Raw genomic sequence first — 12,762 nt, 5'->3', positions numbered from 1 at the left:
CCTCAGCACCTCCTACTTTACACTTGTCGGGGTGTATGTGTCTCTCTCTTTCGGGGCGAGGGCCTCTTCGCCTATGTCCTTCTATGCCCCTGATGCCTTGCCCAGAACAGGAGCTTCATTAACCGTTACTGAGCTCTGAGTGACCCCCTGTGATTCTGCCCAATTCTCTGCTACCCATCCCAGGAGGGTGTATTTATAGAACAATGATTCTCCAAAGAGAAAGGAGGTATTCAAAGTATTTCTAAACTTGAGCATTCTCCTTCTATACCCCGCATTGCGGTGGCGGGTGCCACGAGCCCGTGTGCCAGAAGGTGATGTGGAAGGGGGATTTAAAGGTCAAAAACCACTGATTTAAAGCTACACAAAAATACTCTCCTGCCTGTCTTCCCACAATGTTTTTCAATTCTCAGACTGTTTCACTTATGTATAATGTCACCTCAAGGTCACTAAAGGACCAGGGTCCTCTCCTCTCCTTGGCAGACATTTAGACATACATTCAGACAGGACACCGTGGATCACTTTTTGAAAGATCAAGGTTGCCCATAAGGAAGGGAAGAGGAACAAACAAATACCTTTCTTTCTTTCTTTCTTTTAAGGAATTTATTTTATTTTTTATTGTTTTTTAAGATTTTTTTTATTTGACAGAGAGAGAGACAGCGAGAGAGGGAACACAAGCAGGGGGAGTGCGAGAGAGAGAAGCAGGCTTCCCGCCGAGCAGGGAGCCCGATGCGGGGCTCGATCCCAGGACCCGGGGATCATGACCTGAGCCCAAGGCAGGCGCTTAACGACTGAGCCACCCAGGCGCCCCAAACAAATACCTTTCTTAAGTAGAACTGCAAATGTCAGAAGGGCTCGAGTCCAGAGCCTGACACCAGGCTGGCATCCAGCTTCTGTAAGCAAGTCTTCTATGACACAAAAGAGAAGCCTCGAAACCAGAGAAACCTCCCAGGAGCTGCTGGGGAGCAATGGCGGGACTGCAGTGAGGAGAGCCCTTGGACACGCCCAGGGCACCAGGTGGGTGGCCATCTGAGATGTAAGGAATGCTGCAAGCAGGACCTGCCTGGCATTCTCCCGAGAGCAGGGAAAGAAAGCCAAAGAGCTCTCCTTCCATCACCCTTCAACATAGGAACGAAGACATGTCACGTACAGCCACTTGGGAAAACGATAATTACAGTTTGCACATGCCCAGCGAAGACACCCAGGCAATGTGAGGCAGCATGAACTTAAGAGAAGTTTTCCATTCGAAAAAAAAAAAAAAAATCCTAAGGGAAGCAAGAGTTTTCCATTGGTCTTCAAACATTTAATTTTGTTACGTGAGTCCTCGGAAGCCATGATGAGCCAGGGACGTTTCCTGGTACGAGTTCGAGAAGGGGCAGGCTGGGCGGGATGGGCCTCAGTCAGTCACCTCACTTGAGCTGATGGACACAACACCTGCTGGCTAGGCCAGCCCAACCCTTCTGCAGGAACTGAGACAGAAGAGGCTCCTGTGCGTCCAGCTTCCCACTCATCCACTGGATCCAACAAGGCACGATACTCAGTTGACATGTGGCACAGGGAAAGCCCTAATTATGTCTGGAGGACCGCATTTTAAGAACATGACACCATGGTCTGGGGGACAGGGCAACACAGGGAGAGACTATTATGACAAGAGCTAGGGAAGGAAATATAATTCGGAACGGACTCTCCACCTTCCTGGCCTGCGATGACCTACAAAGCAAGCCCTGAGACAGGAGGCTCCACCCCCTAGCCGGGAAAGAACTTAATAGGAAAGAGGACAAATGTCCTTTTCCAAGAGCCGCAGCTGGACCCAGCGAGGCAGGAACTCCTCTCCACTCAGGGCCCCGGGACGGGAAGGAGGGGCCATTTGTTTGAGAAACTGCACGCAGAGAAGGCACCTAAGTCCCGGGGTCTCCTCAGACGTTGTGTCCAAGAGAACACTAGTCTCAGAGGCAAAAACCTCACCGTTCTAGGTATTGGCTGTGCCCGACGAGCTGCAGAGTCTTGCACCTACTTCACTGCTGCCTGTGTGGGCCTCAGAGGGGATAAAAGAAGGATCGCGAGAGAGGAGAGGTACGCCCCTGGCTGTCACCAACACCACGGAGCATCTCCAAGAAGGTGGTAGAGAAAGCAAAAGATGGCCACACAGCCCTGACTCCGGGGACTCCATAACAGGATTCCCACCGCCGCGCAGAAACTCCAGAGGATGGCACGGCGCAGAAAGAGAACAAGCAACATTAGAAACTGTCAGTTCTATGCTTGTGCCCCATCGGTATTTGTTTTGCGACTTTATTATTCTATGTACTTTGCTGTGTTATTATTATTTTTTTTTTATTTCTCAAGACAATGAAGATATCACTAGGGTCAAGTCAGTTCATTTCCTCTTATACGTATGTATCTCCCACCTGCTCCAGAAAATGGCCTAGTGTGGCAACCTCTCCTTCTAGGAGAGTGACAGATGGGTAGAAGCCCCTCCCAGGTAATACACACCGAGGCTCTCACCATCTGCCCTGTGTGGGACCCTGGCGCAGCCACTGACCAGCTCCGTGGCAACTTCCACATAAGGGTGGAGGCAGGGCCTTCTAGAGAGCCGGCTGGAAGCAGGCAGAGATGGTGGGGGTGGGGAAACAGTCTGAGAGCCAGCCCAGGCTGGCCAGTTAGGAACCACGGTGCCACAAACCAGGGTCACGGTCACGCTACCAGGGCTCAGGCTAAGCCGCAGCTGGCTGCAGAAGCTTGTCCCCCTGCGGAGGGGAGGCGTCTGCAGAATATCCCATGTCCCCACCAGGACGAGGCCTGGTGTGGAGACAGAGAACAAGGCCCAGTCCTTCCTGCGCACAGAGGTCATGACGATCAAGTAGCAGTGACCTGGATACGGAGGCTGAAGGCACACAAGGTTGGGTAGAGTTACTTACACCTCTCAAAATAGACTGCGGCTTCAGGGGGACTGATAAACTAGAGGGACGGCTTAGCCGCACAGGGTAAGTGGGAGGCAGAACACAGACAGACCTCTCCCCACACAGAGGAGGGCCAGACACTCTCGGATGGGGACACTTTTGAGGGTTTAACGATTTCAGCACGAAAATTAATTGTTTCATTTAATGGTCTGTGTCCCTAAAAAGCAGCGACGAAGGGAACCTACCACATATTCTTAAGCGGTGGGCTTCCTCAAGATCAAACAGAGCCTCTGAAGAGCGTGGGACCCCACTGTGACCTCTAGATGTCGTCAGCTCTGTGGGAGACCTGGGTGGTGGTGCAGGAAGTGACACATGAGACCCAGGGTTGAAGGATTAAGCTCATTGTAGGTGGAGGGAGAGGGCAGGCTTGGTGACAGCCGCGGGACAAGAGCTAGAATAACACCCAGAGTTTAGGTCACAACAAAAGGAGGTGGGTGGCCCTAGGGAAGCTACAAACAAAACAAATCCAACAAGTTGCAGAGGACTGTTGAAAAATGACACTGTGTTCAAAGGGAAAGGAAGAAAAAGAGATGGTCTCATCCAGCTATTACCTACTTCCAACAAGTGACACGAGTTTGGGGGTCTCTATTTTCCCTTTGTGTTTTGTTTAAACTTTATTATGAAAATGTCCACACGGATTCAAAGGTATATAGAATAGCATAAGAAGGCACTATGTGCCCCTAATCCCAGCTTCAGCTTTAATCACGATCAACGTTATGTGACTATTGTCTCCTTTTACACCCATTAAAAAAAAAAAAATGATTTTAAAGCAAATCCCACACATCTTGTCATTCAGGTGACACTTTGGAGGCCCATCACGCACGATGCTCCTACAGCTCTATGAATGGATCTGCTGGGAGTCACGCTGACTGACACATTCCCTGCGTCCTGCCAACTGACTAAAGATTTCAACAAAGAAAGCCAACCTAAATATTGACACAAAGTGCCATACCCAGCATGATATTTAATTGTCACACAAGGAAAGGTCCATAAGTCCAATTTGAGAATATTTACGATGTATGCACTCTACATCAAACATTGCTCCAGCCTCGGGGGACAGAGTAGTGAATAAAACAGAAAAAATAAATAAATAAAATCTTTGTCCTGGGGACGCCTGGGTGGCTCAGTCAGTTATGCATCTGCCTTCGGCTCAGGTCATGGTCCCAGGGTCCTGGGATGGAGCCCCGCATCGGGCTCCCCGCTCAGTGGGGAGTCTCCTTCTCCCTCTCCGCCTGCCCCTCCCCCTCCTCATATTCTTTCTCCCTCTCAAATACAAAATAAAATATTTAAGAAATAAAAAAATAAATAAAATCTTTGTCCTAATGAGGCTTCTACATTATTAAGCTTTGGTTCAAAAGTCAAAATATACTCTGGATTTAACATGACTCTTCTGACATCCGAGGCCAATTTGACATGAATCACAACCTAGTTTGGTAAAGCAGTTTTGATGCCCCCTAAACTGGACACACTGAGTTCTTTCTCTCTTTCTCTCTCTCTCTCTCTCTCTTTTTAATAGCATTTATAGGTGTCTTGCCACGCTGATGTAGAGAAGGAGTTAATTTTCTGGTTCTCTAAACTTTCTAAAATGCATCCAAAATAATAAATAAATGTGTGCTTAATATGTAAATGCACTCATCTATGAACCCTAGACATTTGCAAATATTTTCTGAACACTGTAAAATATACATATATGAATTTACGCTAAAAAATAAATATCTACAGAAGTTCTAATCCACCCCCACTGCAGGGCACGTATGCCCCATTTTGGAGACTACTACTGAGCCGTACCTAAATTCTCTGGGCACCCGCCTGGCTAGAGTCTCTTGTCAGTTCTTGAGTATGAGAGGCAATAAATAAAAGGGCTAACTGGAGCACCCTGAAAAGCTTGCCACAGCTAGGGGGCAGTGTAACAGTTGCGGCCAAAGCCCACACACAGACTTCCCACCTAAGAGGGAGACAAAGATACTCAACATTGCCCATGAGGGCAAGAAGTGTTCTGGAGAGGACAGGACATTGCCAATGACGTCACTGGCCAAGCGTGAGAGCCTAAATGGACCGGGCCGGGTAATCTGGAGGAAGGAGAATCAAGACCTCGGGGCCATGGCCGACAAGAGGGGCTGGCCTCATCTGAGGAGGCCTCTCCTGGGGAGCCCCTAGCTTCAGTCCCTGCCTCAAGGGCCAAGGACCTTCAGCCAGCCTACACTCTAGAGAGGTGTGGACATCGGTGGCGCTTATCTCTGAATCCTATCCGGAGAGGAAAACACTGGCTGGCTCTGGCTTCGGAGTCTAGCCTGACTCTGGGCTGTCAGCCACACCTCTCTGGATCGTGGTTCTGTCCCTCTGGAAGGTGGTTGGTCGGACTGCTTGACAGGCAAGTTCCCTGCCAGCTCCACAATTTGGGTACCTCAGAAGCTTGCCTGAGGCACAATATGGGTAACTGTCCCTACAGAAAGAACAAATAGCTATTTGACCATTTCCCTAGTGAAACAGAAACAAGGTATGGTTTTAAGGAGAAATACCAGGTAAATGAAGACTACAGTACAGTTATGTAAGATTATCTGGAACTTGACACTGATCTGCCTTCCTCCCACATCCTGCAAAGCCTACAACCACCTGCTGTTCAAAAATCTCTGAAATACCTCAGATGTACCCCTAGACACTAAGTTCAGCCCAATGAAAGTTCAGGCTTTGGTCTAGTGATCTTTGATGCCTTGATCATAATACACAAACCTGGAACATTTAAATGTTTATTCTTGTCAGTGACCCCCTTCTATAGGACACCTGACCATCTGAATGTCTCCTGGTCTCAACCAACCATCAGATGATATTAAGTGCTTACTCGTGGTAAGGTCCCATGTTACATGCTGCTGAAAACACACAAATGACAATGACTAGGTCTATTAAATGCCCAGGGCCTAGAATGTCGCTGAGGAGCCTATGTGAGGGAGCAAGATATGTTCGCATGAAAGGCAAGTGGCGGAGGGAGGGAGGGGTGCTATTCCAAACAATGAATAACCAGTACAGCCTGGCATCAACCTGGGAAAGAAGTAGGCCACTGGCCCAGAACAGCCTCAGGAGATCCTTGGATGGACCAGGCGTTAACTCTCCCAAATCTGATTTAGGGGTGGGGGCACTTGGGGTGGCAGCTATTTCTAACCAATATGGGAGTGTTTTGGCATTTTAACCATCCTTGTGGCTGCTGGTGCACCCCAGCTAGGTGAATGTCAGCCTAGGGTTCCAGTGAGTGATCTGGAGTTTCTAAGGAGCAGGGCTATGAGGAAGGAGGGTGCAATGAGGAATTGCAGACAGGTCATGCTAAATGCACAGGGTCCATGAGGCCCTTCCAGGACATAGGAAGGCCAGTCAGGTAGAAGAGAGGGCTCATGGAAAGGGTCTTGGGATGCAGAGAGCTTGAATGTAACCCTGTGCTTCCAGAGTCTGCTTTCCAGAAGTCCCAGGATGTGGTAGTTTGGGAGAGGCACGGGAAACAGCAGGTTGGAAGCAAACTCTAGAAGCTCCCAAGAGCCACGCTAAATAAAGACTTGGGGCTTTCTAGAGGAAGCCCTGGAAGGCTTCTGAGCAGAGGAGGGATTCAATCAGAGTTCTGCATTAGGAAAAGTAATCACCCTCCCTCTTTTTTTTTTTTTTTTTAAGCGAAGGGTCTCTGCTAAACCAGAGGTAACGTGCTATGGATTGGGCGGTGATGCCAAGGAGAAAAAGGAAGAATGGGTATGTGTTGTGCAATACGTACAGAGAATAAATTAGGAAAAGCAGATTGCGGGGCACAAATCAAGGAGTATATCGAGATCCAGTCATTCCCCGAACCAGCCCAGGAACAAATTCCACTGTGTGCCATGGCCAAAGGGGAACACAGGTTGTGTAACCTGGGCTAAGTCACCCATCTCCCACACAACAGGTCTGCCCAGGGAGCAAGTTAGGCTATTTCAGTGTTCTGAGGGCCTGGGGTCATTTGGAAGTCCCTCAGACTGGGGTGACCGAGGGCAAGCATACATGCTCCCTCCCCTCCCCCCTTCGACCGTGGCAGCCCTGCTTTTGTGTGCTATCTTGGGGTTCTGCCTAAAATTTTACTGGAAAAAAGGCACCCATACCCACTGAAAATTCACTATTCTGTTCTCTTATCTAAAACATGCCGAGAAAGTCTGTTTCTGGTAAAAAGTACCCTAAGATATGCAACAGAAAGCAAATCTATGTGTCATGGTGAGGCTGATCTCCTCCTTAAGTGAGTGGTGCTTGACCATCTCTGCTAAGACTTGGTCCCTGCTCCCAGCCATGAACTCTCTTCCTTCCACACACTTGATGCATTAACCATGCGCCACAACTGTTTGCGCATCTTAGGAGACCCACTTCCAGGGCAGGCGCCACAACCGTTCGCCCATCTTAGGAGACCCACTTCCAGGGCAGGCAAAGCCTTTTACTCTTTAATTCTCTAGAAAGTTGTAGCTGTGTAGCAGGTGATCTTGCCGCTCACCAAACCAAGCTGAACCAAAATTGTTGTCATTTTCAGCACTCTGGTGGTATAAGACAGAGTGTCAAAGTGAGACGGAAATATCAAGGAGCAGTGACACGGAAAAAGAATCCGCTCTGTCCTCAGTCTCGCCACTAGCTGGGTAACCTGGAACTTTCCAGACACTCCCGGACTAGGAACCTTTCAAGCTCTAGGGAGGCAGCCGAGCCAATTAATTAGGAGCTCTGACCCTGAAGCCTGACTGTGTAGTTTCAAATCCTGGTTTGGGCGACTTAAGCCCTGCACCTGTTTTTATATCTTTTGTAAAATAGGGATTTTAGTAGGACCTCCCTCGCAGGGCTGTTGGGAGGATTAACTGAGTTAAACATGAGAACCACTGAGAACGGGGCCTTGCGGGGTTGGCTGTTATCACCACCTATCATGCCCTGAGCCTGCCCCCACCGGGGCTGTGGCCACAAGATTAGTCAGCTGATAACTGCCCTGCTTTGTAGGTGACAGCTGAGCCTTGAGGGAGAAACTAGTCTCTGCAGCAACTTTGTCTTTACTCTAGTTATTAAAAGAATAGATGGTATTCGAGGTATCTGGGCCTTAGATATACCGATATTTCTCTCATAACAAACTTGAGGGGGAAAGTACCCATTTTTTCCGCAGCCAAAACTGTGCATATGGAGAGATAATACATTTATCAGAAGGCCTTCCAGAATGAGGAAATGGTATAAACAGCAACCCACATTTCCTCCCTTGATGCCCTAATTTTTTCCATTTCTCTCTCCAGACCATGAAATCCTTATTTCAACAGCTTTGGACTAGAACACATGAACCCAAAAGTCCATTAAAATCATTCACCAACAAAAATAATTTTCAAGGGGCACCTGGGGGGCTCAGTCGTTAAGCGTCTCCCTTCGGTTCTGGTCATGATCTCAGGGTCCTGGGATCGAGCCCCGCATGGGGCTCCCTGCTCCGCGGAAAGCCTGCTTCTCCCTCTCCCACTCCCCCTGCTTGTGTTCCCTCTCTCGCTGTGTCTCTCTCTGTCAAATAAATAAAATCTTAAAAAAAAATAATAATAATTTTCAGACCATTGTCAATTTCAACAGTTTTAGAGCAGAACATGCCCTAATTTTTAAAAAAGACACATTTAAATATATGAGAAGCTTGGCAAACTGTTGTGAAATAGTTATTCTTAAATATTCAACAATATTGGATCGAGCCTGGGCGGCTCAGTCAGTTGAGCGTCCAACTCTTTGATTTCAACTCAGGTCCCGATCTCAAGGCCCTGGGATCAAGCCCCAGGTTAGGCTCCGCACTCAGCAGGGAGTCTGCCTGAGGATTCTCTCCCTCTGCCCTTCCCCCTCCACACACACACACACACACACACATGCGCCCTCTCTCTCTAAAATAAATAAATAAATCTTTAAAAAATATATATCCAACAACAGGAGAAGGGTAAATAAATCGGGACATATCTCATATACCACATTATGCAGTCATCCTCAAAACTCATTTTTTGAGGAGCAGGTAACAACATGGAAAAATGTTCACAATATAACTTAGGTGATTAAAATTAAGTTATTAAAATTTTTATCTTCAATTAAAACTATATGCTTAAAGTAAAAAAAAAAAATGTTTAGAAAAACACAGATAGGGGGGCGCCTGGGTGGCTCAGTCATTAAGCATCTGCCTTCAGCTCAGGTCATGATCCCAGGGTCCTGGGATGTAGCCCTAGGTCCCCAGGTTGGGCTCCCTGCTCAGTGGGGAGTCTGCTTCTCTCTCTGCCTCTCTCCCTGCTCAAGCTCTCTATCTCTCTTTCAAATAAATAAATAAAATCTTAAAAAAAAAAAGAAAAGCTCTCAGGGCCCCTTTAAGTATGACAATGTTTAAAACTAAATTCAGCCACTGGCAGCTTCAGATCAGCTCTGTTCACTGAGATGTAATCTCCAGGAGTGAGTGTCAAAGAAAAGTGACCCTAAGATGTTTGTCTGCCTAAGCTGGAGTGATAACCTTCAGTAAAAACTCTGGCACCTTCAGTCTATCTCCTCTGACTGACCTGCCCGTGAGAGAGCAAGGCTTGAAGACCAAGATTTCAGGTTAGGCCACAGGATACCAACAGCTTGGAGCTGCCTTAAAGGAAGTTCCTCTGTATTTTTTTAATACAAGAGTCTAACCCATTGTATCATCCAAACAATACTGTTCATAAAACATTATTAATGGATCCTAACTCAACAGAATTTGGATATAAGAGAGAGTAAGTGCAAAAGAATAATGGACATATGCTTTATGTGGCAAACTTGCATAATAAATTCAGCAACTGACCTTAAAAATTATATATTCATCTCAGGTTACTGAGTATCAACAGATATTACTAGTATTCTTATAGTCTTGCCCTTTCCAGAAAAGTGAAACTTGAAGAGAGAGAAGAGAAATCCCCAGCTATGATGACAAAACAATCTGATCTTTCCCTGGCCCCTCCTCTGAACACGTCCGTTTTCCACAAGACAGCTACATCAAAAATGAAAGATGTAGTAAGGCCTGGACATGAGGCATGACACTGTGGCATGCGGGGACACTTTCAGTTCTTTCACACTTCATTCAAAAGAGAGATAGCTATGAAAACTCTACCTCTGTGATACAAACAGAAACCCGTCCCTACCTGCATTTGTCCCAAGTAGCTATCTCTTAAATGGCCCAAATTAAAAAGCCCAGAGATATCTTTTTAGTCAGGCTGCCTGCAAGAATAATAAAAGTACTGCCAAAATATGCATAACAGAGACAGGAAGGAAACAGGTCAAAATGCTTATAATTGTGAGGGAAGGGTGATTAAAAAAAAAAGTCTTCTCTGTTTACAGTAAATGCAGAAAACAGATCTATAATATATGGTCTATAATATGTCTATATTATTTTAAGCGAGGAAGGGAGGTATGAGGTTTGCTTCTTTTAAGGATCTTCTTTTTCCAGTCATAGAATCTTAGCTCACAAAAGACTTTAGCCTAATGCAGTCCTTCCACAAATAAGGAGTCAAGTTTCAGACTGGGAAGGGATTCTCCCAGTTGAGTGAGGACATGAAAGAACGTCTCCATAGACTGGCTCCACGATGATGGGAAGCAAGTTTTCCTTTAAAAGTTCCACCTCCTGGACCCCACTCATCCGCCAAACTAACCTGCCATCTCCACTTGAAAGTGCAGAATCAACCAGAAATTTTTGACTGACGTTTTGTTTGTGTTAAGCAAATGACTGTTTACACTGAGATAATCACAGGTGAAATTTGTGTCGGAAACTGTGAGATTTCTTGTTTTTCTCATGCTAAGCAAAGACAAAAAATAAATAAATAAATAAATAAATAAATAAATAAATAAATAAATAAATAAAAGGAAGGGTATTGACAGTCGGGGGCACTTTGGATCCTCCTGCACCAAGAAGATGCTTTTTTAAAAAAGTGTTAACTTTTAAAGGCAAAGAGCCCTTTTATGATGGTCTTAATTAAGCTCCATAACCTTGAAAGTAGGTGGACTGGGGCAGGGGTCTGAGATTCTAACATACACACTGATTAGTGTCTGTCTCTAGGTTCTAGTCCACGTGTCCATTCAAGTCATTTACCACCACTCTTCGTCTACGCTGCAAGGAGACAGGTATCGTTTCTGCTTCCTAATTTCAAGACACCAGGCTTCGTACATCAGTGACTCCAACACGGCTATGTACCGCGGCTATGGGCACGCCTCTGGAGACACCGCGAGAATTTCTACATTTGGCAACCGGCTTTCGATGCTGCATTTGACCCTCCTGCAAGCGCTCCGCGCAGGGGCCACCATCACGCCGCGGTAGCAGGACCGTCCGGCTCCGATGTTTCCAGGCGCGGTCCGAGAGCGCCTCAAAAACCCCGCCACGGGGACAGGAGGGACGCCCGTGGCCGAGAGACCACCGGCCGCAGCCCCGCGGGATCATCCCTCGCATCTGAAGGTCGGGGTCCGGCTTCTGGGCCGGGCCGGTCCCCGCCGCCACACAAACAGGAGGCCGGTCCCGCGGCGCGCGTCACCCGGACCCCGCCGTGCACCAGCCCCGCGCCCGCGCAGCCCGCGGGAAACGGCGGCGGGGCATCCCCGGCTCAGGCACAGGAAGCGGCGGCGGCTCGGGCGGCCCGAAGGCCTCCGCTGCCGCGGGAAGGGGAGCCGAGGGCAGAGGCCGGAAAAGCAGAACGTCCCCGGGAGCCGAGGGGAGGCTCACGCGTCTCCGCTGCGGCCGCCGCCTCCCGGGCTTGGGCCCGCGGGGCAGCCTGAGCCCCCGCGCCTCCGCCGAGACCACCGGCGCCGCAGCCGGAAAGGACGCGGCTCCCCGCGGCAAGAGCACTCACCTCGGCTGGCCGGGCCGCTGCGCCGCCGGCTGTCACCGCAGCCCACTGCCTGTCCAGTCCCGGCTCCGGATGCTATTTAAGGGCGCTGCCGTAGCCACTGCGCCCTGGCTGCGGCCCAGCCTCTGCGGCCGCCGAGCCAAGCTGTTGCCGGTGCGCCAGCCACGCCTGCCCCGCAGGCCCCGCCCCGTCCGCCGGCCCCGCCTCCGACAGCAAGCCCCGCCCCCGACGCGCGCCCGCCTCCCGTCTGGAGAAGCGCGAGCTGGGCTGCCTGCTGGCGGGTGCAGGGAGGCGGCGAGCAAACTCAGCAAGAGTCGCTTCGCGTGCCCTCGCTTTCAGAGCGAATCTGTGGAAGGGCAAAGGGTATATTGTAGGGCCTCAACCTAGAAGCCCGGCCGGCCCTGGGGTCCCGTTGCCACGGGGCCCGGAAGACGCCCTTTTGCGTCTTCCACTCCCAGTTGCCTGCCTTGCTGACTGACTTCTTGGCGGACGGTGGGGGGTGTGGGGGTGGCATTACAGCAGAATGCAGACCCAACGTTACTCAAGGGCAAATATCCACCCGCCAAGTTCTTAGGGCCTGTGTATCTTACTTAGCCCTGGCTGTGGTTCTGAGGGGTTCTGCATCCGTGCGATGCCCGTTTGGCATGAACTTTTTCAGGTCCTATCTCAAATGTTATTTTTCCTCCTAGCACCTGAGGCCTGCCAGTGTCCTTAATCTCTAATAATGGTTCGGGTTACGGTGGTACTTGCGCCCAGTATTGCGAGGAGGGCTATCTAGTACTTCTTTGAATATGAAGAATGGGAAGCATTACTGTGATGGTAAACCCCTCTGATAACAACAGCTACAGTTTATTGAAACAGTTCACACACATTGTCTTCTAGAATCTTCATCATAACCCCATGAGGTGGCTGCTGACATGATTCCCCTTTTACAGAGGAGGGAGAAACTGAGGCACAGAGGTTGAATGCTAGCGCGGGCAAAA

The 12,762-nt window shown here is 48.9% G+C and overlaps 2 protein-coding genes across 3 annotated transcripts in view; one reads left to right on the top strand and one right to left on the bottom strand.

The window, feature by feature from the left end:
• The window catches only part of ACSL1 (acyl-CoA synthetase long chain family member 1), a 74,281-nt gene extending 62,348 nt beyond the window's left edge, over window positions 1–11,933 (bottom strand). For both annotated transcript variants that reach the window (XM_027597897.1, XM_027597893.1), the window contains exon 1: window positions 11,783–11,933. The gene's annotated coding sequence lies outside the window, so the exon portion shown is untranslated. The remainder of the gene's footprint in view (window positions 1–11,782) is intronic.
• Window positions 9,262–11,862, top strand: LOC113925372 (serine/arginine repetitive matrix protein 1-like). The gene has a single exon (XM_027600058.2). The coding sequence runs from the start codon at window positions 11,275–11,277 to the stop codon at window positions 11,860–11,862; it is 588 nt and encodes a 195-aa protein (XP_027455859.1). The 5' UTR covers window positions 9,262–11,274.
• Window positions 11,934–12,762: the final 829 nt, after the last annotated feature.

This window comes from Zalophus californianus, chromosome 2, assembly GCF_009762305.2.
Source record: "Zalophus californianus isolate mZalCal1 chromosome 2, mZalCal1.pri.v2, whole genome shotgun sequence".
Classification (NCBI taxonomy): Eukaryota; Metazoa; Chordata; class Mammalia; order Carnivora; family Otariidae; genus Zalophus; species Zalophus californianus.
Note: the sequence above shows the minus strand (reverse complement) of the source record. Positions and strands in the feature narration are given on the sequence as shown.